The sequence below is a fragment of the Herpailurus yagouaroundi genome, unplaced genomic scaffold, assembly GCF_014898765.1.
Source record: "Herpailurus yagouaroundi ecotype Mexico unplaced genomic scaffold, PumYag 308, whole genome shotgun sequence".
Lineage (NCBI taxonomy): Eukaryota > Metazoa > Chordata > Mammalia > Carnivora > Felidae > Herpailurus > Herpailurus yagouaroundi.
In genome coordinates, this window is record NW_024412525.1 from 4,780,891 (window position 1) to 4,807,049 (window position 26,159).

General features: G+C 51.7%; 2 protein-coding genes across 3 annotated transcripts in view; both read right to left on the reverse strand.

Annotated features, from left to right (window-relative positions):
• Positions 1–4,575: 4,575 nt before the first annotated feature.
• On the reverse strand, positions 4,576–10,021 carry KISS1 (KiSS-1 metastasis suppressor). The gene is made up of 3 exons (XM_040462264.1): positions 9,936–10,021; positions 6,880–7,018; positions 4,576–4,922 (listed from the first exon to the last, which is right to left on the reverse strand). Exons 2-3 carry the CDS (start codon positions 6,980–6,982, stop codon positions 4,576–4,578), a joined length of 450 nt encoding a protein of 149 aa, XP_040318198.1. The 5' UTR covers positions 6,983–7,018; positions 9,936–10,021.
• A 1,146-nt stretch (positions 10,022–11,167) lies between these two features.
• The window catches only part of GOLT1A (golgi transport 1A), a 15,322-nt gene continuing 330 nt past the window's right edge, over positions 11,168–26,159 (reverse strand). Inside the window, exons 2-5 of one of the 2 annotated variants that reach the window (XM_040462153.1) lie at positions 15,484–15,575; positions 14,360–14,472; positions 12,130–12,193; positions 11,168–11,502 (exon numbers count right to left, since the gene is read on the reverse strand). In XM_040462153.1, the coding sequence (XP_040318087.1) occupies positions 11,464–11,502; positions 12,130–12,193; positions 14,360–14,472; positions 15,484–15,575 (308 nt within the window). In that variant the 3' untranslated portion in view covers positions 11,168–11,463. Of the gene's footprint in view, positions 11,503–12,129; positions 12,194–14,359; positions 14,539–15,483; positions 15,576–26,159 lie in introns of both variants that reach the window. The other variant, XM_040462152.1, reaches the window with a different exon arrangement.

Consider the following 26,159-nt stretch of genomic DNA (forward strand, 5'->3'; position numbering starts at 1 on the left):
ACAATTTTTTTCTCCTGTATATATATTTTTTACTTCCAAGAGCCTTTTCGGATTCTTTGATTATTATTCCTTTGTTTAGTGCATCTACTACTTGCTTTATGGATGCAGAATTTTCTCTTACGCCCCCCGAGGGTATTAATTACAGACTAGGTTTTTTTAAAAAATGATGTCTGTTTTCTTTGTGCTTGTTTGGTTTGGTCTGCATCCAGACTGGAGGTTTTCTTCAAAACCCCTAGAACCCTTTGGCTCTTGGTTCATGGTTGAGGGAGAGAGACAGGTGGAGTGGCCTAGAGATTCAGTGTGTATAGCAGGGCTCGTGCTGGCCCACCCTCTCTAGATGGAAGTTCTGAGCTGGCTTCTCCCTGGGGCATTCCTGTAGACCGAATGCTTGTGTCCTTTCAAAACCATATGTTGAAATCCTAACCCCCAAAGTGATGGTGTTTGGAGGTGGGGCTTTTGGGAGGTGATTAGGAGATGGGGGTAGGGTCCTCATGAGTGGGATTAGTCCCCCAAGGAAAGAGACGAGAGAGAGAGAGAGAGAGAGAGAGAGAGAGAGACCCCTCCTCCTTCCCACCACGTGTGGATACAGCGAAAAGATAGCCTTCAGGAACCAGGAAGTGGGCCCTCACCAAGCAGGGAATCTGGGGCCCTTTGATCTTGGACCTTCAGCCTCTAGCACTGTGAAGGACAAGTTTCTGTTGTTTATAAGCCACCAGCCTGTGGTATTTTGTCATAGCAACCCGGATGGACTAAGGCACCTCCGATGTCAGTATCTGAGGTCCTTTTTTTTTTTTTTTTTTAAGTTTATTTATGTATTTTGAGAGAGAAAGGTGGGGGGTGGAGGGTAAGGGCAGAGAGAAAGGGAGAGAGAGAATCCTAAGCAGGCTTTGTAATCACAGTGAAGCTTGACTCAGGGCTTGAGCTCACGGGGCTCCAACTCACAACCTGTGAGATCCTGACCTGAGCCGAAATCAGGAGTCAGAGGCTTACCCAGCTGAGCCACCCAGGCGCCCCTCTGAGGTCTTTCTCTGGGACCTTCTCTCTTGGACCTTGCCTGGCTGTGTCGCCTGGGCAGACGGGATGCAAAAAGTTTGACTTTTCCACGTACAGATTTCCGGCCAGTCCCTGCTGTTTGCAGTCCAGGATTCACCCCCAGCGACCTCCCGGTCCTGAGACTGGGTCCTGGGGTGCATCAGTAAACCCCTTGGCCGGCTTTGAGGTTGTATCTTCCCTCATTCTGCCAAGCCCTCTAATTTCCATCTTCCAAATCTGGTTGTCATTTCTCATCTGCTGTCCCTTCTCTTTGTCCTTGAGAATTCACGCTCCTCTGTTCCTTCGGTGTCTTTTAAGGGGCTTCGGAAGTGAGCAGACATCAATGTGTCAAAAGTGGTACTTTTTTTTAGCATTTTGTGACGGTAATACATCGAAGGGACAGTTGTTGAGACTCTATTGGACAACTTTAGAGGAAACAGAAACAAAATGTGAGAAGGGGATGAAGGTGTGGCTGTGTGTCCTGTCCCCCTTCCCCCTCCCTGGGCTCCCTACTCTGAGCCAAACGTGGAAATGTGCTGGGCTCTGATGTCTTTAAAATGGAAGACAGCACTGAAGGTAAGGAAAGGCGTTTTGCTGGCTCTCCCTGGACTTGACCCCCTTCACTCCTGGTGACTCCCAGTGAGTCTGAACTGGGGAGGCTGCTTCCCGAGAGAAGGAGAACGACAGGGGAAAAATTCAGATGCCTGGCCCTTGACAGGAAGTTGAAGGGGAGGAGGCCTGCTCTGGGCCTCGGTGACTTCACCTGTGTTGTTATGAAAGCAGTCTGGAGAGGAATTGGGATAGAGTTACACCGGCTGGGCTGCCGGACCTACTTCCCAGGACAAATCTTTCAGGAAAAGGGTTGGCCTGACACACAGCAAGGGGCCAGAGAGAAAGGAAAGCCTATGGTGTCTGCAGTTAGCAGGTGGGGGTCTGCCTCTTGGCTCTCTGTAAGTTTCCTGCTGTGTGACCTTGGGCACACCACTTCCCCTCTCCCAGCCTCAGCTTTCTCTTTTGTACCATGGGGATAATATTGCCCACCTCCTGCAGGTGTTGTGAGGAGGAAATGAGGCAGCTTAGCTCACTGCAGGCACTCAAACATTTCTTGTTGGTGTATTAAGTGTAATACCAGAGGCAGAAATGTCCCTGCCCTCCTATTCCTTTCCACAGCAGGTGTGAGAGCAGCTTCCGGCTATGCTGACAGACTTCCCAAAGGAGCTGGGACTTGGGAAGAGACCCTCCCCCTTTCCCTTCCTCCAGTGAGGGATGCCCAGGCCTTCCTGGTTATTCAGATCTCAGGGAGGAATGGATTTGAGTGTGCCACGGCAGCCTCACCTCCAAGCCTGGTGCCCTAGCTATCACCCAGAAAGTCTAGAGAGGCAGATGGGAGCCCCTGGGGCCAGGAATGTTTATAGCCCCTCACAGCCTCCAACCTGCCCTGAACACTCCCTCCAATCTGGGGAGCAGGTTCAGAGTCAGGCTGGGAGCCTCACGAGACCAAAGAGATCCCTTTGTCCCAAGACACGGGGCCAAGAACTGTAAATCCCAAAGTCTTTCAGGCAGAAGCATGGGACCCAGCTCCCCTCCTGCTGCCTGCTGAAGGAGGGCCTCTAAATCACCCAGGACAGACATCCTCAAGGACACGTGGGTAGCAGTGGGGGCTGAGAAAGCCTGCAATCTAGTTAGAGGGGCCCATACCACACACAGGGTCACACAGACACATGTGTATGAACATGCACACAGTTGTTCATGTTTAGTCCTCTTACACAACACCCTCTCCCACACAGGCCTGCTTCTTATGGGTGAGATCCGTGCCCCTGAAGCAGCACACGTGCACACATACAACGCGTGTGCTCCTAGCTCCTATCTGCCTAAACTTAAGGCTTAAGGAAGGGTTTGGGGGCAGCGCAGCGAATTTTGTAAAAACTGGGCTGCCTAAGAGCACATTTCAGAGGCCCTTCACACTCTTCCCACCCACTGTCTTCATCAGAGAAAGGAACGGCCCAGAGAGTAGGAAAACTCACTTAGGTGTTGAGTTTATGACTCCTTTCCCAGAGGTACAGAGACGCAGCCTAGGCTGTTTTGGGGGAGAAGTCCCTTCCAAATATCAACAGCATCCCCCTGTCATGCCGTGCTATGACAGGAGCTCACAGCAGTAGCGATAATTTGAAAGATCCTGGAAGATGGTTTCAGGGTAGAGATGGGGGTGGGGCAGGTTGTCGTGTTCCCATGGCAGCCTGTCTCATTGCCATGGCAACACGTTCGCCCTCCATTCAGTGGAGTCCTCGTTTCTGTAATGGGTGGAACGCTGTGGCACTTCTCAGGATGGTGGTGGCCCCGTAGTCCTTCTGGGAAAGAGCATTTCCATCCTAGGCCAGGCAGGGTAGGAGCCTCCAGAGGCTGTCAGAAAGGGCTGGCTTTTCTTGCAGGCAGAAGGGTGTGGATTTCCTGTCAGTTTCCCTACTGACAAGCCTCTACTTCTTACTACAGAAACCAACTCCCCAGCTGTTGGGGGGCCTCCAAGAAGGTCCCCATAGGGCAGACTGACCTTTCTCGATGTCCACCAAGGCTGACTCAGTTGGAAACCCTTCCCGGCATGAAGTGGGGGCCAGGTGCTGTCTGGAGACTGATTAGGCTCACCATTCATTGGCTGCAGGCCTTCAGTGAGTTATGTATCTTTCTGAACCTCAGGGTTCTCACCTGAAAGTGGGGATACTGCATGCCCAGTGCCCTCGGTGGTTACAAGGATGCAGAAAAGTGATGCAGGTAGAGAACTGGCCGCATCCAGGGCTTTCCCTGGGGGAGGGGGATGGGTGGCCCAGGCCACTCTTGCATGCAGACTTCAGTGCCTTGAGGCTGAGCGCCCCAGCAGAGGTCTGGGGGGGGGGGGGGGGGGGGGGGTGCTGGAGTGATCTTTAAGCTTCAGTGGAAAGGGTAGTGGTTGGCATCATTTTCCAGATCAAGCTGTCCAACTGGCTGTAAACTTCCCTGGGAAAGGAGGAGATGCTTCAGCCGTCCTCCCCTGGCCTAGATCAGTGCTACTCAGAGTGTGGGCCATGGCTCGTGCCCCTCTGCGAAATGTTGTCACCTGCAGGCAATGAGCTAAGTCTAGGAATTAAGAGGACAGCTGCAGCAATTTTAATAGAAATTTGATGTTGCCGAAACACTGAAGCAGCAACCAGTTCCGGTTTCTCTTTATTTTTAAAATTTTAAAATTTTTCAGCGATTCATCGCGTGTGTGTGTGTGTGTTTTAAGTAGTGATCTGCCCCAGACTGGGGAAAAACAATCTGGTTCTTCATATCTCTAGTTTGAAAAGCACTGAGCTTGATAAGACTAAAGTCATCTTAAAACCAGTAAAAATCCAGTTGAGGAGCGAGGGAAAACTAATCAGCGCTGCTTGCAAAAATTAGCCACAAATCGCACTCAGGATGTTTGGGCAGCATTTCCTTTATTGTTTCAGGACAGAAGCCCCAGTCCCCCTCCCACTGCCCTACCCTCCACCCCCCACCCCCAGCTCAGACGCCTAGTCTGGGGTTTGAAATTCATGCCCCCGCCCCCATCCCGCACCTGGCGCTCAGCCAAGCGCAGCGCCCCCCGCGGTCGCTTCCGGGAGGCGCGGTCTGCCGCTTCCCGTAGCGCAGGCCGAAGGAGTTCCAGTTGTAGGTGGACAGGTCCTTCTCCCGCTGAACCAGCACCGCGCCCCGCGGGGCGGGGATCAGGCGGCTGCGGGGGGCGCCCAGGCCTGGCCGCTGGGGCCCCGCGGCACTCTCGGGAGGAGGGCACAGCGAGGCCCCCCGCGCGTTGGGCTGGGCCCCGGCGGGCTTTCTCTCCGCGCATCGCGGGCTCTGCTCCCACGGGGCCAGGAGGGCCTGGGATTCGAGCCGCTGGCCTAGGGCAGAACCACAGGGAGAGGTTGAGGTGAGGCCAGGAGAGAAGGCTTTGGAACACCTGCTCCCACCCCTAGCCTGTGCTTCCCTCTCGTAGTTCCTGGTCCCTTTCATTCCTGGACCTCTAGGAAGCCCAGAGCCCAATGCAGACCATCTTAGCCCCCCAGGGGGTTAGGTCACTGGCTCCTCTTTCAACATAGCTTTGGTTTCAAATGGTTTCGGGAATGATCTTAAATGTCTTTTGTATTAAATCACTTCCTTTTCGGAAGCAAACAGGATAGAGCTTGGAAATAAGCCTGCAGTATTTGTTGGACACTCAAGTTGGGCATTTCTTGGCTCACTGCCTGGCCCTCTGTCTTGTCTCTGTCTCAGGCTCCCCCACTGGACTGAGCTCCTTGGGGCGGGTGGGAGCTGTGTTCATTCAGTTCTCTGAGTGCTTGAAACAGTGATCTGCGTCTATACGTAGTAGGGCTTCAAATGCTTGTTCAATATATAAGAGCAAATGAAAAGTCTGTAGTTAACAAAAACAAGGGTAGAGCTAGGACCACTGTGCCCCACACCTGTCCCCCAGTTAGTGTGACCCCCCTAATAAGCTGCATAAGGGCTCAGTGAAGAATGAGAAATTATCTGGGTCACCTTCACCTGCTCACCCCTGCCTCCCCAGATATAATCTCTTCCCTTCACACTGAGGGCTAACAAGGCTAATTAGGAAGGCACTTCACATGCAAGGCTTGTTAAATTCACTGTAATTTTTGGCAGTAAAATAGTGCAACTAGCTCTGAGTAGACAGGAACCCCAGCCAATTGTGGCACGAGATTAGTGGAAATGAGGCCTGGTGTGTGAGTGGGTGTGTTGGGGGGGGTAGTTGGCTTTGAGCCCTGCTCCTCAATGCCTTGGCATACTTTGGAGGAGAGGAGTGTGGGTGTGGTTCAGAGTTAATGCTAATCTTCCTAGAAGGCCCCTCCCGCCTTGCTTAGGGCCTGGCTGAGGCAGGGAGGGATGATGGCTTTCTTCCCAGTGACACCCATCATCCCTGCAGTAGGATTACTGCTCAGGCTACTGTGTGTGGCCTCACTTAGAGCCACTTGCCAAAAAGAGTCAACAGGTCAATGTCCCTGGGGGAAAGAGGTGAGGTTATTCTCTGGGGGAGCCTCCCTCACCCAGAAAGAACACATGGATCCCAGGAGAGAAGACACTGTTGGCCAAGGGCACCCGGGCCATCTTCTCTTTGCTCTGGGATATCTTATGGGCGCAGTGATATCACACGTGTACAGGGGACGCTCCAAGTTCCATGGCTAGAGAACTACCACAGGCCGGAGAGGTCAAGCCGCATCTCATGTGCCCAGGAAACTGACCACCAAGCAGTGTTAAACCCCCAACTCCTGTTCCGGGGACTAGCTCGTGCCGCTCAGAGGCACACTCTTGGCAGTTCCTGCACCTGCAGGGCTGTTGCAGCATTTGATTGACTTCCGGGGTTTTCTTTGCCTCTTTGGGCCTCCGTTTCTCCAGCTAATCAGTTGCACAGTGAACTCATAAGGTTGACAGATATTAACAACCTGTCCTTTTGCTTAGGTCTTTTTTTTCCCCCCAAATTCCCCATACAGGGTCTGAGATCACTGATCAGAAAAGCTTGCATAGTACATTCCTTCCCAATGGATCTGCTCAGACAGGTGGTTGGCATAGAGCAGAGAACACACGTGAGGAGGAGCTCAGTGGTTGACCGGGGTCAGCCTCGGATGCCCATAACAGCAGTAAGACATCCCTTGCTTGCAAGATTGATGCGGCCCCTAAATGAATGGCATGTGCTAGTCTTAGGTTCTCATTAGAGGCAGCGTTTAAGTCACATTGATAGGCTAGCTTTAATCTGAGAACCATGGTAACTCTTATTTTACGACAACTCATGTGCACCCCCCACCCCGTCCCCGCCCTGCCCCGCCCTTCTTCCCATACCACGCATACCTGTAGATAGAGGATTCTCCACGGGTGCCACCTTTTCAAATGTCTCCCTGAAGGAGGTGGCACAGAGGAAAAGCATCAGCTGCCAAGAAACCAGCGAGTTCATCCTGGTGAGAAGACAGGACCTGACAGTGCCCTGAGGCTGAGATAGAAGGAAGGAGGGGAGACTAGGTCAGGCACAGGGCATGGGCAGGGTGCTGCCCAGTGTGAAGAGGAAAGCCCTGGAGGCGGGGGGGGGGGGGGGGGGGGGAGGGCGTGTGTGGCACCCAGGAGGGAGGGGTGAAGCGAAGCAGGGCAAGGAGTTTCACTGAGTGGAGGGCACTGAGGTCCAGACATCCTCTGGAGCCTGGGAGCTCCCCGCTGGGTTCTGCAGAAACCCTCCACTTCCTGGGCCCGACTCTCCCGTTAGACTGCAACTTCCCAAACCTGGCCCAGTTCCCTCCTGCTGCAGCAGAGACTTTCTTCTTTTCCTTTTCCAAGAAGAAAAGTAAGAAAGAGGCAATCATCTCATTATCTCTCATAACCCTTCGCAGACCTGAGGACTGTCATTAAATTGTCTTATTGCCTGTAATACAGGGAAGAGAAAAAACTTTCCCTGATGTATCAGGTCAGTGCCACCTTTTTCTAGTCTTTGTGGGCTCCAAGAGGATATGCACTCAATTGACCTCGTGGTTTCGGCTGCTGGGGTGGGGGCTGCGTACCCTGACCCACACTTCACCCCCTTTGCCTTTACCCTCTCAGCCTCCCACCCCCACCCCAGCTCTTGCAGCCCCCGAGTTGAATTTCTGTTTGAAAAAGTCATGGGGGGGGGGAGGGGCGCCTGGGTGGCTCAGTTGATTAAACATCCAACTCTTGGTTTCAGCTCAAGTCATGATCTTATGGTTTGTGAGATTGAGCCCTGCATTGATGCAGCTTGGAGCCTGCTTGGGATTCTGTCTCCCTATCTCTCTGCCCCTCCCCTGCTTTTGCTCTCTTTCTCAAAATAAATACTCATTAAAAAAAAAAAAAAAAGTCATCAGCACTTTGGTATTGTCCAACAAGCATGATTAAAGACAAACTAATGGGGAGGCAGGTCAAAGGGATGGACAAAAAGTGTGTCCACTGGAGCCGCCGTGGTTCAGGGGGGCAAGTGGGAGGGGCAGGGCTATCACTGGCGCCCATCAGCTGCTAAAGAATGGTTGCTTAGCATGGTCTACCCCTTTGTTCTTGCCCCCATCCCCCACCCTGCAGCCTCCAGGATCTGGACACGGGGCAGATAGGAAGACTCCTGAAATGGGATCAAGAACGCTCAAACCTGAGGCGCCTGGGTGGCTCAGTTGAGTGTCCAATTTCGGCTCAGGTCATGATCTCGCAGTTCATGAATTTGAGCCCTACCTCAGGCTCTGTGCTGACAGCTCAGAGCCTGGAGCCTGCTTCCGATTCTGTGTCTCCCTGCCTCTCTGCCCCTTCCCCGCTCATGCTCTGTTTCTTTCAAAAATAAACATTAAAAGAAAACACATTCAAACCTGGCTCCAGCTCTGCCCCCCTCCCTGTGGGATGTAAGTCACCCCCATTTCAGGACCATTTTGCCTCTCTGTGAAGTAAGAGCATTGCATCAGACTGGACACCAACTATCCCCTCAGATAGTCGCTTTTCCTTGCAGACTTTGATGCTGTGACACTCTGAAATCCAGACAAGTTTTCTGCACCTGCTTTAAGCCCCGGGTGGGTATGGAGGAGAGGCAGGATCAGTTCATTAGAGCAGGGTCAACCATTTCTTTTGTGGCTTCAGACCATGGATGCACACAGCCCAGGTTAGTACAGAGATCATTCCTGAACTAGGTGCTGTGCTAGGTGCTAGGGGTGCACAGATGTGCTAAGACACAGGGTGCTTGTTCCCAGCTCCTCCCCCAAGAACCTAGCTCAAGAAGTTGAGTCGTCTTAGCTGACCACTTCAAAATAACACCAGAAATGACAGGCTGGCGGCATGTGGGTACCCAGGGAGCTGTGGGGGCTTATCCTGGATGGGGGGCAGGCGGGTTTGCCACAGGGGGTGGCACCACGGCTGTTTCTGAGCACTGGTCAGCTGCGTGAATACAGGATTAAGGAAGTCATTTCCATCAGGGGGCGCTGGAGCTGGCCAGCAGGGGCCAGGCGTGGACGGGACCACAGGTCCTCGACAGAGCTTGCCTGGAGAGACAGACTGGTGAGGGTGGAGAAGGGGCACGGGACGGGGGCCTTCATCCCAGTGTAGGCTGAGCCCGAAGGGGGAATGCGTGTGTGTTGCATTTCAGATGAAGCATTCCGGCTGCTATGCGCAGGCAGTGTGGTGAGTGGGGAAGGTGAGGGGTGGGCAGGCGTATGGTTAGAAGGCTAGTGTACCTTCTTCCAAGCTCCTGGCACCCCGTAGCGCCTCCTCCCCATTATAGATACCACCGTGGCACGTTCCTCTCCCCACCCAGGCAGCACAGGGGCATTGAACATAGTAGAGTTGAATTGTTTGGAAAAGAACCATCAGCTTTCACAGGGCCTGGAGAGGTTGACCTGCTGTAGGCAATTTCTGTGCCCCCACCACAGGCTATGTACCTAATCAGTAAAAGATTCCAGGTGTGGTAGGAAAGCTTTTGAAGTGAGGTGGCTTCCTTCCTGGGGTGACCCCCGGTTCTTGGTGCAGGTGGCTAGCAGGGTGCAAAGGGGCTCTTGGGTTAGGTTTGTACTTGCCATCCGGAAGTTGGGAGAGCTGCTTGGAGGAGACCTGTGGAGCCCACGAGCCCTGAGGGCTTCCCTAGCTCCCTCCAAAAGCTCCCGTGGCCTCTCATCCCAGCCAGAACTCACTCACTGTTCCTATTCCTTCCACTGTAAGGGATCCCCAAGGTCCTGGTTTCATAAATTTGAGTCAGGGTATTCACTGACTAATCCCAGAATAATCTGGCCAACCTGATAATCAGGAAAGATCAGCATCCCCTTTGCCTGTCTGGGCTGCAACTGTCGCTCTTGGAACTAAATTCCTGCTCCCACCTCTGGAGCCTGCCTGGGGCTGGGCAGACCCCTCTCCACGTGTGGATGCCCCTGGGCACCTACCTTGGCTCTGTCCGGCCGGGTGGCAGCTCCGTGGGTCTCCAGGTGCTTCTTGGGTTGATGAACACGCACAGAGAGGGGAGCTGGGCTCCAGGGCTCACCCTCATCAGTGCCCTGATCGCGTCCCTTTTATAAAGCCTGGGGTGACGTCTTGTCTCCAGGCATAGGCCCACCTCTGCCTCCTCCCCGCCCTCAGACCCCTCAGAGAGCACAGCGTTTGCTGTCTCCCACCGCCTGGCTCTCAGCACTGAAAGCAGCCTCTTTGTCCCCCTCCAGAAGCCCTCCAAGGCTGGCTTTCTGATTCCCACTCTTCCTTCCATCCTCCTCACCCCCTACACCCCAGACCCACTCAGCTGGAGACCCATTATGCCCCAAATGACATGGAAATGGGCTATGTGAGGGGGAGGGGGGGACCCTGCCCTCTAGACAGGAAGTACAAGCACACCCAGTGTGAAGGAGCAGGAGAAAGGGGGCGGAAGAGAGAAAATCTAGAAGGTGAGCATACCTGGGAAGTGCCAAGGGAATCCAGACGGGTGATTTGCAAGTACAGCATCTGAAGATGCTGCTCGTGGGCTCCCCTCCACACCTCACCATCCCATGGCTTTGTAATCGCGGTGTTTGGAGGCAGCGACAGGGCTCCCCTTTGCACCCTGAGCATCTACTCCAGTGCTCGGTGTAGACACAGGGGGCCCTCATGGATATTTACTAGATGTATGCATTTACATCTATGTAGATGCATTTACATCTACATCTATGTATGCAAATGCATCTATGTATTTACTAGATGTATGCATTGCAAGGGACTCTGGTCTCCCTCCTGGGCCTGCAAGAATGCTCTTTACCCTTGGCCGAGGGGCTCCCCAGGACAGAGAACATCCCTTCTATCAGGCTTGGGCTCTCTGAAGGCAGGGGCTATGTCTCCGCCCTCAGACGAGAAGCTCTCTGAGCCCAGGCGCTACCTGAAGGGTGTGCCATGCAGGCAGCCGCCTAATTAATGGTTGAGTAGCATTTCCCACCAGCACGCAGGCTGATACCCATCACTGGTCTAATGCCTACTGCTAACAGGGGTTTACAGACATATTATCTCACTCATTAGGGCCATTAACCACAAGGATAAAAATGATAGGCTACGAGAGCAGGCCTGCCCCTCGCTCAGTGGAATGCTGTATGTGTCGGCCTGCCCTGAGTCAGGGACTGGACTTGACAGGCTAGAGACAGTGACTCTGAGTCTCAGACACACTCACAGACTGGGGATTTAATCTTCGCTCTCCTCCCATAAATACAGGGCAGGATGTAATATCAGCCCCAGTCTGATCGTGGTGGGGCCCCGGATCTCTGTCCGCAGCCATGTCAACAGCCTTTTGAGTTGACTTGGAATCTGAGGTCAGTCATTCAACTCTGTTCTTCCTTCTGGACTTGGAGAGGGCTGGGGATGATGGGGAGATGAGTCACTGCAGGGTGGAGGCAGCCCCCACTTCCTTTCCAGCCCCCTCAACCAATGATCCAAGTTCAAGGAGCTCGTCTCTGCTGTTCAGACCATTGAGCTGGTGCCTTGAAGCCTCCGGAACAGCTGTGGGAGCCAAGAATCATTACTTCAGACAAAGAGTGAGCAGCACACTCCATATCTAGGTTATTGTGGAGCGGGCCTTGAGAGCTGGGCCTTGAGTACAGATCGGGAGAGGGGGCCACGGGGATGAGCCAGCTGGCTGTAGGGCCTCCCTAAGCTTCTCAGCTCCTATTCTGTCAGAAAATATGCTTTAGAGAAAGGGAGGGGCAGGGGCTGGGGACCGCTGCCCCCTGCGTGCCTCCAGGAGAGGACAGGATCGGCCACCAGCTTCTGTTGTCACTGGCTGTCACACACGCTCTCCATGCCTGGGGCCCAGACTCAGCCAGCTCCCCAGAAATCTCTGGCACTTTCTGGCTGGGTCACCTAGACTCTCTGAATCTGTTTCTTTGGCTCTAATAAGGAGCTATGAATAGCCACTTGCCTCAATACCTACGCCTTAGGCACAATGCTCCCGGGTGCCCTCTCCTCATCTGCTCTTGTCAAATGGAGAAGGTGTGGGGATGGGGAGAGGAGTTGAGGGGAAAGGGGCTTGAGGGGAGACGGGAAGGCTCCATTGCACTGGGGCAGCAGTCTCACCAGGGCCCCTCACCCCAAGGCATTATCACCAAGCCACATGCATAATCTACTTACCGCACTCAGGAAGGGGATGTCAGAGGCATTGCCCAGGAAGCCAAAGACAACAGGAAAAAAGCCCCTAGGAGCAGAGGTGGGGGGAGGGGTCAGCGATGGCCTGGGGCGAGATCCACCCAAAGGCTCCAGCTTTGGTTCCCCAGAAAGCGGGCCCTTGGGCACTGGGGGCAGGCTTGGTTCTGCACCCCCTGGGTTTGGGGAGGCAACCATGTGAAGTGGTTAAGAATAAAGGGGCGGGGGCCAGGCTCCTTGGGTTCAAATCTGGGCTCTGCCACTTGCTCGTGCTGTATAAACTTGGGGCAAAATTCCTCAACTTCTCTGAATCTCAGTTCCCAGTTGTAAATGAGGTTAATAATAGTATCTACACCATAGGGCCTTCCGCAAAGAAATGTTCAAGAAGTGTTTGTTTGGGGGCACCTGGGCGGCTCGGTTGTTTAAGCATCCGGTGTGGGTCGCGATCTCACGGTCGGTGAGTTTGAGCCCCGTGTTGGGCTCTGCGCTGAGAAAGCGCGAAGCCTGCTTGGGATTCTCTCCCTCCCATTAAAAAATTTTTTTAAGAAAAGAAGCGTTTGTATCATTGTTACTGTCTTCTCCTCCCTGGACTGGGTGGGTGCTGCCTGCTTCAGATTTCCTGGGCCCCCGCATGGGTAGCTGCTGGCGGCCGTGCTCATGGGTGTTTTCCCTGGTGCCTTGGCGTGGTGCCCACGCGTGGAGCCACCCTTTGCCCTTGGCTTCCCCACTCTTGTCAAACACACCGTGGCAAGGTCTGGCTGGGCACATGTGCACCATCGTTCAAAGGGCTTGGAAACACTGAGGTTGGCGTCGGGGGCGGGGGGGAGCCCTGTGTGTGTGGAGAGGCGAGGGGGTTAGACATTTGAATGCTGGCTGAGCCATTTCCTCTCCCGGGGCCCCATTTCCCCGAGGCTCACCGACATCTCTGACGTCCCTTAGAGCTCTGATTTTGGTTTTCTCGCCCCCCCCCCCCCCCAATGCTGTTGCAAGGGGTCTTTGTCAAGGTTTACGTTTGGTTGGAGCTACTGAATCTGCAGTGGCCCCACTCACCCTTCTAATCCCTCAATAAATGGTCACTGTCGTCAGAATTTTTCTTCTCGACTAGGTTGCGAGGTCCTCGGGAAGTTTCTCCCTGTTGAGTGCCACATCCCCCCACCTAGCTCTGTATTTGGCACGCAGTAGGTACTTTTTGTGTTTTTGACTATTTGAATAAGTGGCTGTTTGAATAGTGACATGTCTGGATGTTAAACAAGTGGGTGGCAGAGTGCGTGTGGGAAAATTTAGTTTCTCGAAGCTACATTATATGATGTCTAGGAGGTCTGGGCCATTCAGGCTAATCAAAGTGTTTTCAAGGCTGCACTGGGCAAACGGAGGGCTTTATGAGAAGTCGGGGTCCTGGCCCCGGCTCCTTCCGGTGAGTGCATAAGCCATGCTTCTTCCAGCCCGTCTTCTCCATCCCACCACTGTCCTCCAGTGTCCCAGAGACAATAGGCATCCTCCCTCTCTAGCCCCACCTTCCCGACATCCTTTGTTTCTGCTCCTTAAGCACCCCCCAGTCTCCTCTTAAAGCTTGCCTGTCCCCACGGCCTGTCTCAGGACAGGCCCTCCCTGCCCTGGACACCTCCCTGGCCTTGGCAGTGGCCACACATCTTCGCTGACTTCCACCCCACCTTTCAGCAGGCCAGGCTGACACTGGACAGGCCGAAGGACATGAGGCCAGCAGCGTGAGACCTCCGGCGGGTGGGGGGAGGGGGGGCAGCCTCTCAGATCTGGTTTCCTCATCTGCAGAGAGCAATCCTGCAGTGGGTTGTAAAGACGATAAAGTGAGGTGACGACTGTGAACGTGCTAGGGGCATATGAGGGGCCAGGCAAATGCTAGTTCACTGCCCCTCCTCCCTGCTGGATTCTTCAAGTTGAAGGCAGGCCCTGTGTCTCCTCCTTAAGGGCAGGCCTAGGGCCGGGCACACAGCAGGTGCTCAATGTTTGCAGGTGGATGGGCCAATCCCTCCAATTTGTCCTTCGTCCTACTGTTGGAGGGAACTTCCAAGTGTCTGCCTGATGCCCATCTGCCTTTTCAGTCCTTCCGTGGCTCCCATCCGCGGGATAGCATCCCTGTGTCTGCATACCCTGTAGGTCGTGCTGGCCAAACCTGGCAGGGTGATCTCAGCTGCTCAGAGGCCCTGGTGGGCTCATCCAGGGGAAAGAGACCCGCACTCACTTGAAGAGGCTAAGGAATCCATAGGTTTCCAGGAACATGCCCAGAAGGGGCCAGCGCAGGAGCACAATGACCACACCCCCCAGGAAGAAGCTGGTCCCTTTGAGCTTGTGCCTCTGGAAGAAGAAGGAAAAGGTCTTCCTCAGGCCGATGATGAGCAAGAGGCCAGTCAGGAATAGCAGCTGTGGGGGAGGGAGGGAGAGAAGCATGAGAACCAACACACCAACACCCCCCGCCCTCCACCAACGGGGAGTCAGGGGCCAGGCCTGGGGCAGGACTTGCTGCCTCTTCAGGAAGAGTTCTGTTAGGAGCAGGACGGCCCCGAGACAGGAGGATGGACAAGGAGGACTTTGAAGGTCTCCATCTGTTCACCCAATTCAACCCAACTTCTTGGCTCCCAATCACTTTTTCATATATGACTTTATTTCTTGTCACACCAACACTTCCCGGGGAAGACAGCATAGACAGAGTCTCTCCATTTTACGGAGGTGAACACTGAGGCAGCCATACCTAGCCATAGCCAGCCATCAGGGCTCCACTGTCTGGCCCCGTCACTATCTTCAGCTTGGCTCCTAATGGTCCCTTAGGAGTGCCCAGGTGTCCATCAGATTTAACTCTCTGGCTTTCTTCCAGCATGTTCCATGCCTTTCCTCCCCTTCCTCATACCTTTTCTCTTGCTGTTCCTTCTGCCTCCACACCCATTGCCTTTCCAAATTCCTTTTCGTCCCTCTCCAGCTGGATATGCTTTCTTCCTCCAGACATCTTGTTCTAGATTAAGTGTACTTATCTTATTGCGACTTTATGGCTGCCCCTGCCTTCCTTCCCAGTCACGGACGTTCACGTTATGTCCCTATCCCTAGACAGGGGCGTTCCACTGGCAGGGACAGCAGCCCACTCATCTTGGTACCTGCGGGGCCTCACCCAGAGCTTTGGCATGAGAATCCACGTCCTCGGATTCTCCGCGCCCAGCAGGCCTCGCTGCCCACCCCCGGCCACCCTCACCGGCCCAGGCTTGATGGTGCAGACCCCTGGATGGGCACAATCTGAATGAACTTGGGGCCCATCTTCCTGGCAATTGAGACCTCAGGTAGGTTGGTGGCGGAGGGTACACAGGCTTGGGGACTCACGTTTCCGAAGGCCAGGAGCACCGAATCAAAGTACAGGAGTATTCCAAAGAGGATGAAGAAGATTCCGAAGCCGGTGGTGCCCACACCAATTTCTGCAATGGGCAAGGAGGATGGGGTGGGATGGGCTCTGGGGAGCAGGTTGGGATGCTGGAAGTTTCCCCCACTGCTACTGGACAGTTGCCCTCTGGACGGTGGGGGATGGGGCGGCTCCATTTCCACCCGGGAATCTCAGCTTCCGTGCTCACGGGGCATGATGGGACGGGAAGGGAAAGGAAGGGCAGGCACGGATTTATGTTTCGCCCCTGCACGCTCCTGATCCGTTCCGTGCGCTGTGGCATTCTGTCCTCCTGCAGCCGGCAGCTGCTGATGCCCAACGCACACCCAGGCAGAAGGGCACCACTGACCACTCACCACCACCAGCCCCGAAAAGCTTAGAACCGCCCGGCTGTCCTGCTCGATTTCTCAAGAGGCCTGCCGTCCTGGATTATTCTTCACACTGTGCGCTTCCTCCTCTAACTGCCCCATCCGCAGCTTTCAGGTGGCGACCTCTCATACTTAGTTGGAAAAATAGAAGAATGTGCTCAGTGCTCACCTGGGAGTCTGCAACCTGGCCAACACCTGCTGCCCCACTCTGCACCCTCCCTCCTGCCACAGCACCTCGGGTGGCCCACCACACGCCCCTCAGCTTCCTCTAGCGTCAGTCCCGAGACTGGGCAGTTCTGTGCCAGGTTCTGGACCCACGCCGCCAGCACCCCACCCCGGTTTGTAGTGTGTCTTTTTGCTTCGTGTCCCAGGGCAACCTTTGAAGCTGCAGGCGTTTGCTGAGGGCCAGTGAGCACAGCACAGAAGGGCAGGATATTAAGGAGCCCCTTGTTTGGTCAAGGGGCTACATCTCTGACATTTCGATGTATCTTCCAGATCGCTCCCCTCAGGAGGAGTTGTCACAAGAGCAGGATATGAAGTTCCCCTTTTCCCGAAACCCTCTCCAGCCCACAGAATTGTTCATTTTACTTATCTCTGCCACTCTGAGAGTCCACCAGTGACCATTCACTGCGCGGCTTCATTTCTAAATGGAATTAAGCTGTCATTTTCAATGGTGATGAAATACACACACAATTCAGCAACTTCGCCATTTCTACGCACACGCCCAGGGGCGTGAAGTACCTTCACAGTGTTCTGCGATGGTCACCGCCAGCCACCTCCCGGGCTTTCCATCTGTCACAACTGAAACTCTGTCCCCATTGAACGCTAACTCCCCGTTCTCCAGTCCCTCTCAGCCCCCGGCAACCTCCACTCTATTTTCTAGTTCTGGGAGTCTAACTAGGTGGCCTATATGGGAAGTCATACAGGGTTTTCACGTGACTGGCTTATTTCACTTGGCATAATGGCCTCAAGGTTCATTCAGGCTGCAGCCCTCGTCGGAATGTCCCTCTTGTTTAAGGCTGAGTGATAGTTCATTGTATGGACGTAACACAGGTTGTTTATCTACTCATCTGTGGGTGGAACTTGGGTGGTTTCCACCTTTTGGCTACTGGGAATAATGGTGGTGTGACCATGGGTGAACAAAGATCTCTTCGAGACTCTGCCTCCATTTCTTCTGGGGTATATACCCAGCAGTGGGTTTATAGATGATGCTAGATGATAGGGTAGTTCTGTTTGTAAGGTTTTGAGGGAGCGCCACACTGTTTTCCACAGCAGCTGCATTTGACATTCCCAGTACGAGGGTCCAAGGGTTCCAATTTCTATGCATCCTCACCAACACTTGTTATTTTCTGTTTTGTTTTGGTTTTGTTTGTCTTCTTTTTGATAACATCCATCTTAATGAGTGGGAGGTGGTATCTCGTTGTGGTTTGGTTGGCATTTTCCTGACGATCGGTGATCATGAACATCTTTTCTTTTTTAAACGAATTAATTTTTGAGAGGCAGAGAGAGAGAGAGAGAGAGAGAATGATCAGGAGCGGGGTAGAGTGAGAGGGAGAGAGAATCGCAAGCAGATTCCATGCTGTCAGCGCGGAGCCTGGCACGGGGCTCAAACTCACCAACTGTGAGATCATGACCTGAGCTGGAATCAAGAGTCAGACGTCTAACCGACCGAGCTGCCCAGGCGCCCTTTGAACATCTTTTCATGTGCTTGTTGGCCGTTTGTAGATCTTCTTTAGAGAAATGTCCATTCAAGTCCTTTGCCCATTTTAACAGGTTGGAGTTGTTGTTGTTGAGTTGTAGGAGTTCTTTATATACGCTAGATATTAACCCCTCATCAGACATATGGTTGGCAAATATTTCTCCCATAGGAGAAATCACTCTGTTGATTGTGTCCTTTGATGCAGGGAAGTTTTCAATCTTGATACACTCCAATTTAACTACTTTTTCCTTCGTTGCCTATATTTTTGGTATTATATCCAAGAAATCATTGTCAATTTCAGTGTCGTGAAGCATTTCTCCTAAGTTTTCTTTAAGGGCTTTATAGTTTTAGCCCTTACTTTGAGTTAAGATAAACTTTGAGTTAATTCTTGCAGATGGTATAAAGTACAGGTTCAACTTCATTCTTTTGCACATGGATGTCCAGTTTGCCCAACATCGTTTGTTGAAAAGACTGTCATTTCCTCACTGAATGGTCTTGTCACCCTTATTGAAAATCACTTGACCTCTGTACCTGGGTTTACTTCTGGGCTCTCTGTTCTATCCCTTTGGTTTATGTGTCCGTTTCTATGCTAGTCCCACACTGTTCTGATCACTGTAGCTTTCTAAAAGTTTTGAAACCAGGAAGTGTGAGACCTCCAATTCTGTTCTTTTTTAAGATTGCTTTCACTCTTTGAGATCCCTGAAGGTTCCATATGCATTTTAGGATGGATTTTTCTGTTTCCACAAGAAACGCCATTGGGATTTTGATAGAGATCACACTGAATCTGTAGATTGCTTTGGGGAGTATTGACATCTTAACATATTAAATCCTCCAACCCATAAACAGAAGATGTCTATTTATTTGTGTCTTAAAACTTCCATCAGCAACACTCAGTATTTTTCAGTAAGATTTTTGCCTCCTTGGTTAAGTTTGTTCCTAAGTATTTATTCTTTTTAAAAAAAATTCTTAAGTGTTTATTTATTTTTGAAGGAGAGAGAGAGGGAGGGCGGGAGGGAGAGGGGGAGAGAGGGAGAGAGAGAGAGAGAGAGACAGAGAGAGAGATAATGTGAACAGGGAAGGGGCAGAGAGAGAGGGAGACACAGAATCTGAACCAGGCCCCAGGCTCTGAGCCATAAGCACAGAGCCCAACAAGGGTCTTGAACCCATGAACCACGCGATCATGACCTGCGGAAGTTGGATGCTTAACCGACTGAGCCACCTAGGTGCCCTGTAATTGTCTTCTATTTGATGGTATTATAAAGCGAACCGCGTTGCTTCCTTTGAAAAAATTACTGGTGATGTGACACTTCGAGTTTACGCTGTAGTTCTGCGACATACTTTATCTATTTCATATATTTAGAATGCCTTCTTTTCTTTTTATTATAAATTATGTGGTAGATGGGGATATGGCAAGACTGCCTTTCTCAACGACAACATGTGTAACTTTATTTAAAATGGCTTCATTTTTAGGAGCACCTGCCTGGCTCAGGTGGAAGGGCATAGAACTCTTGATCCTGGGGTCGTGAGTTTAAGCCCAAAGTTGGGTGTAGAGGTTACTGAAAAAATAAACTTTAAAAAATGGCTTAATTTTTTAGAAATTGAAGGTGGCTTAATTTTTTAAAAGTGTATTTATTTTGAGAGAGAGAGGGCATGCACATGTGCAAGTGGGGGAGGGGAGAGAAAGAGAGAGAGAGAGAGAGAGAGAGAGAGAGAGAATCCCAAGCAGGCTGTCAGCACAGAACCTGATGTGGGGCTCGAACCCACAGACCGTGAAATCATGACTTGAGCCGAAATCAAGAGCTGGATGCTTAACTGGCTGAGTCACCCAGATGTCCCTTAATTTTTTTTTTAAAGAAACATAAAGGTAATTTTTAAAGGGAAAATTTTACTGGACTTGCTAACTAACATCTTAGAATGGGTCCCTATAATACCTATGAAATTTGCATTACTGCCATACTTTTAGAGATAGTTATAAAATGTTGTTAAAAGTCTGTTATAAAATGTTAAGAGTCTGGTTGTTTCGAGGCAGAACTGTAAAAACAAAACAAAAACAAAGTCTTTGAGACTAGACTTATTGGCTACGTTCTGTTTACAAGGGAAAGAAAATCAAACAACGCTATCATCATCAGGTCATTTTTCATAATCTGTTACCATAGTGAACTTAAGAGGAGTAGGGTCAGGTTCAGTATAGAAATAAGGCCAAAGGGGCGCCTGGGTGGCGCAGTAGGTTAAGCGTCTGACTTCAGCCAGGTCACGATCTCACGGTCCGTGAGTTCGAGCCCCGTGTCAGGCTCTGGGCTGATGGCTCGGAGCCTGGAGCCTGTTTCCGATTCTGTGTCTCCCTCTCTCTCTGCCCCTCCCCTGTTCATGCTCTGTCTCTGTCTGTCCCATAAATAAATAAAAATGTTGAAAAAAAAATTAAAAAAAAAAAATAAGGCCAAAGGACTTCTTTAAAAGAATCATTAAACATAGAGGTAAGAGGAGGGATGTCTGGCTGGCTCCGTGAGTAGAGCATGTGACTCTTGATCTCGGGGTTGTGAGTTTGAGCCCCATGTTGGGGGCAGAGATTACTTTAAAATACAAACGAGAACAAAACCTCATTTAACTCACGGTACAGAAAAAAATGCCAGTCTCACTGGGTCTCCCATTTGGCAGAGCTGGATTTTGTGAGGACCCAAGGCGACATCCTCTCTCTCGACACATCCAGCTGCCCAGAATGCATCTCCTACTAGCGGCCGATTCCTTCCGTTTCTGACAAACCTCGGTGACGTATAGGCACTTGTCTCCTACCATTAAAATGTCATCGATTCCAATTCTGATACACCCTTCCCTTCCATCTCCTTTAGTAGATGTTTTTGTATAGAAATGGTGTGAATATCTTATTGGGTTTTCATTTTGTTGTGTTAAAATACCTGTATGTCCATCCTGCAAACACTTAAGAAGACCCTCTCACTCACTTTGCAGACACAGCATAAGTTTCTTGAATTCATACTATGTTCTCCCTGCTCCTGCAATAATGATTTACTAGCCTGGAGAGTTATCACTTTTCCAACTTGTTCCATGTCTTTCCTCAAGAGCTGGTACAGTTCCAGAATTTTCCTGCACTGGGGGCAGCCTTCCTTAAGGGCCATGCTTACTGCTTCCGGCGCCCAGTGGGGAAACTGCACTGTGGACACAAAACCTCACTGAAAAGGGTCAGAAACTCTGTTTCTCATACATAAACCTCAGACCTTTCTTTGCCTCTCGCTCCCAGGAGCTTAGCGATTTCAGTTGCTACCAACCGGGGGCTGCTCTTGAAGTTCTCCTTGGGGCAGCAAGCGAGGTGGCCGAGGGGGCGGGAGATGGGGCATGTCACCAGGAGTGACAGAAGTACCTGCAGCCAACGTCTCCATGAGCCACACAGATGGGGCGGCGCTCCCCCTGCTGGAGACCCGCCAGAGTTGATGTTTCTTCAATCCCTTGATTTAGGTGGTGTCCCCCTAAATCAAGCGGGACCCCCCACCCCCACCCACTACAAAGTTACTCTCCAGCCCCCCACCCCGACCCTGCCAGGATGCCCTCCTCACCCTGCCCTGGTGGCACCCTCTCCCTCCCAGCTGACAGCTTTAAGACTAAATCAGGACTAGGAATAGGAAGGAGGGAAACTAGAAGAGAAAGAGCCCTTCTTCACTTTCAAAATTAACCAACAGCGATTCCTAGTGAAAACTGCTAACACCCGTGACCACCCTGGGCCAGGCACAGTCTAAGCACTTCACCCATATTCACTCATTCACTCACATATTCACACGCATTCGCTCATTCATTCATTTTCATCGCTGCCTATGAAGTGGGTTATATAGGAAACCCTACTGCGCTGTTGGCCCCACGTCACAAACAGAATAGAAACGCGGAGAGGTTGAGTCACTTGCCCAGCAGGACGCAGCCAGTAGCTGGCAGAACCAATGTCTGCCCCCAGTCGTCTGGCTCTAGAAGATGTGCCTTTAACCGACCCGTCCGGTCCGCTTCTGCCCCCAGACCCCTCCACAGGAGTGGCTCTTGCTCCGGCCATCCATGATGTCCCTGTTCCCAGATCCGACAGCCATCCATCCAGGTGGGTGTCGGCCCTCATCTGTCAGTGGTTGGCCGCTCCCTTCTCAAAACACCCTCCCTTGGCTTCCGTGACACCGTGTTCTCGCTTCTCATCCTGCTGTTCCCACCACTCCGTCCCAGTCTCCTTTGCCAGCTCCTCCTTCTCTCTCTTCCTCTGGGGGTTTCAGCTGCTCGGGGCTTCAGCCCGAGCTCGCTTCTCTTTTCATTCTATTTCACATGCATTCCCGCGTCTTTAAATATCACTTGTGTGCTGACAGCATCGATATTTCTCTTTCCGGCCCATGCCTCTCTTTGAGCTGCCAAACTCACACCCAGCTGCCGGCTTGGCATCCCAGCTTGGCGCTCTCCCTCCAGGGCCTCTGGAACTCCACAGGTCCAGGCGGAGCTACAGGGCTTCCTCTCTTGGTTTTCCCCAAATGAATAAAAATGTCCCTCCCCCCCTCCCGCCCCAGCCAGCAGCTTGAGGCAGAAGCCCGAGAGCCATGCCGAGACCCCCTCAGTGCTCTCGCCATCCCTCCTGTTCGGCCCACAGCTAAGTTTTACTGCTTCTTCTTGCCTAAGCTATCTTGAAAGGGGTGCCTTTCCCTCCACCTTTACTGCTAAATTCCAAGCCACCGTCATCTCTTTCCGGGACTCCTACAACACTCTCCAGTTTGTCCCCTACTTCAGTCCCCCGCTTCTCGGCCCTTCCCCACACAGCACTCAGGGGCCTTAGAAAGCATACAGCCCAATCATATTAGTGCACCGCTCGGGACCCTTCGTGGCTGCCCACTGGGCTTAGGCTACGAGTGTCCCCTGAGCCACACCTTGGCTTACAGGCTCTGCATGGTGCGGTCTCCACGTGCCTGTTCATCTTCCTCCTGCCACCATCCCCCTTGCCTATCATACTCTAACCACATTACCCTTCCTCCCTTGCTCCCTCTCCCTCCTTCTTCCCTCCCTCCCTCCCTCCCTTCTTTCCTTTCTTCCTCCTTTTCTCCCTTCTCCCCTCCCCTCCCTGCCTCCCTGACCCCTCCTTCTTCCATTCGTCTCTTCTTTCCCTGCCTTCCTTCCCTCCTTCCCTCCTTCCCTCCTTCCCTTCTCATCACTGTGTCTCTGAGCCTTCCTTCCTCAAGGCCTTTGTATATAGGCTTCCTCCCACATTATCTGCCTAAGGCATATACGCATCCTTTAAGTCTTAAGGTTCCGGAGGGCAACCTGGTCCACTCACCATTACCTGACCTAAATCTGGTTCCCTCATCTCTCTCTCCCTCATTGAGGACTTCCCACACTTTGGTTTAATAAAATGTTGGCTTGCCACCAGACTCAGGGGTCAGCTCCCTTCTCTATTTTTATTCCCTAAGTCAGCAGTTCTCAACCCAAGGGATGGACGGGCAGGGGTGATTTTGTTCCCCAGGGGACATTTGGCAATGTCTGCACACATTTTTCAGGGTCACAGATGGGAGGAGGACATACCAGCAGCAAGGACAGACCCGCACGACAAAGAATTGTCCCGCCCCCAAATGTCAGTGGTGGGGAAGCTGAGAAACTGTGCCCTAGGCGACCTCATGCACTCGTGGTCTTAAATACCGTCTATATGCTGGCAACTCCCAAATGTCTCTAACTCGGCGCTCAACCTTGAACTCCAGACTCCTATACCTGACTGCCTGTTTGACAGCTTACCTGGATGTCTACTAACACAGCAAACCCGACATGTCCAAAACCCAAATCGACCCATCTAATCGCTCAGGCTGAAAATACTGGTGGGATTCTCGACTTCTTTCTCTCATGCCCACATCAAGCCCACCAGCAAATCCTTCCAGCAGTTTCCTCAAAGCTGACACAGCCTTGACCACTTTCCACCACTTCACTGCCACCGCCCTCACGGCTTCTACCATCTCTCACCTCGGAACTGTCCCCCTGTGGCTGACCGCACACCTCCACAGTCTGTTTGCAATCCGGCACCCAGAGCAATCTTTTAAAAATGTACATAAATTGTACACTGGAGTATTACTCGGCAATCAAAAAAGAAGGAAGTCGTGCCATTTGCAACCACGTGGCTGGAACTAGAGGGTATTGCGCGAAGCAAAATTAGTCAGAGGCAGACAAATATCGCACGACTTCACTCATAGGAGGAATTTAAGAGACAAAACAGATGAACATAAGGGAAGGGAAGCAAAAATTATATAAAAACAGGGAGGGGGACGAAACAGAAGAGACTCTCAAATATGGAGAACAGACTGAGGGTTGCTGGAGGGGTTGTGGGAGGGGGGATGGGCTAAATGGGTAAGGGGCACTAAGGAATCTACTCCTGAAATCATTGTTGCACGGATGCTAACTAATTTGGATGTAAATTAAAAATATAAAATTAAGATAAATTTACACAAATTGGGGCGCCTGGGTGGCTCAGCTGGTTAAGCATCCAACTTCGGCTCAGGTCATGATCTCGCAGTTAGTGGGTTTGGGCCCTGTGTCCGTCTCTGTGCTGACAGCTCGGAGCCTGGAGCCTACTTTGGATTCTGTGTCTCCCTCTCTCTCTGCCCCTCCTCTGCTCACACTCTGTCTGCCTCTCTCTCAAAAATAAATAAACATTAAAAAAAATTTTTTTAAAGGGCGCCTGGGTGACTCAGTCGGTTGAACGACTTCGGCTCAGGTCATGATCTCACGGTTCGTGGGTTCGAGCCCCACGTCAGGCTCTATGCTGAATGCTTGTTCAGAGCCTGGAGGCTGCTTCGGATTCTGTGTCTCCTTCTCTCTCTGCCCCTCCCCCACTCACACTCTGTTTCACTGTCTCTCAAAAATAAAATAAAAAAAAAATTTTTTTTTTCAACGTTTATTTATTTTTGGGACAGAGAGAGACAGAGCATGAACGGGGGAGGGGCAGAGAGAGAGGGAGACACAGAATCGGAAACAGGCTCCAGGCTCTGAGCCATCAGCCCAGAGCCTGACGCGGGGCTCGAACTCACGGACCGCGAGATCGTGACCTGGCTGAAGTCGGACGCTTAACCGACTGCGCCACCCAGGCGCCCCTCAAAAATAAATAACTGTAAAAAAATTTTTTTTAAATAATAAAAATGTCCATAAATTGGGGTACCTGGGTAGCTCAGTCGGTTGAGCGACCGACTTCAGCTCAGGTCATGATCTCAAGGTTTGTGAGTTTGAGCCCTGCATAGGGCTGGGCTCTGTGCTGACAACTCAGAGCCTAGAGCCTGCTTCAGATTCTGTGTCTCCCTCTCCCTCTGCCCCTTCCCAGCTGGCACTCTCTCTCTAAAATAAATAAATCTTTAAAAAAAGGCTTAAAAAAATAAAAATGTACCTATATCATATCACTCACTCCTTTGTACAAAACCCTCCAGTCATTTCCCATCTTGTGGAGATAAAACCAAAGTTCTTACACAGCCTCATTGTTCGGTGACCTCCCAGACCTAAACTCCTCCCACCCTCCCCTTTACTCACTTTGCTGCAGCCACACCACACGCTAAGTATGCTAATGCCTCAGGGCCTTTGCACGGGATATCCCGGCTCCTGGAAAAATTTCCCCTCCAGATCATTGCATAGCTTTGCTTCCTTGCTTCTCTGTATAAAAGGAAGCCTTCCCTAACCACGCTATACAACGCAGTAACCCCTCCTACCTCACTCTCCCTAGCCTCCCTACTCTATTTTATTTTTGTCCAGAGGACCCATCACCATCTGACATACTACATACTTATTTCTTGATCTGTTAATTCCCTGTTTCCCCACCCTAGCTTGTAAGCAGGAAAAGGTCTGTTCCATTTCAGTATACTATTGTATACTCTATGCCCAACACAATGCTTGGCACAGAGTGGGGACGAATTTGTTCAGTGAATGAATATTGTCTCCAGTTCACAGATGAGATCCTGGGCTCAGAGGCTTTAAATCACAGTTCTCCCTGCCCCTCCCACATCTGTGGACTATCTCCCTTCCCTCTCCCTGCAAAGGAAGAGAAGGATATTTAGGAGTGGGGCACCTGGGTGGCTCAGTCGGTTAAGCTTGGGATTTCAGCTCAGGTCATGATCTTGTGATTTGTGAGTTCAAGCCTCGCGTGGGGCTGTCAGCACAGAGTCCGTTTTGGATCCTCTGTTCCCCTCTCTCCCTGCCCTTCCTCCACTCATTCTCTCTGTCTCGAAATAAATAAACTAAAAAAAAAAAAACAACACCCATATTTAGGAGTGATGGTATGGTAATCTGGGGACAGGCGTGGAGTTTAGTTTTTGGTAAGAAGAAACCCAAGGTGGAGTGCCTGGCTGGCTCAGTCTGTGGAGCGGGCGACTCTTGATCTCGGGGTCATGAGTTCGAGCCCCACGTTTGGTAGAGTTGACTTCAAAAAATAAGAAAAAGAGAAACATGAAATTTAGAAGAAGAAGCGTGCCAAGACCACAGGAGACGCTGAGAGTTTGTGCGGAAAATGTCTGAATGGGCAGAGGCCTCCTGAGTCCCCCTTGGCGGCATCCCGGGTCTAAGAACC

What these genes read in the sequence shown, in the direction of transcription:
- KISS1 (XM_040462264.1), bottom strand. Translation starts at nt 6,982, where the DNA reads ATGAACTCGCTGGTTTCTTGGCAGCTGATGCTTTTCCTCTGTGCCACC. An exon ending in GGAGAATCCTCTATCTACAG is followed by an intron (nt 4,923 to 6,879) that starts GTATGCGTGGTA and finishes GTTCTGCCCTAG; the next exon opens with GCCAGCGGCTCGAATCCCAG.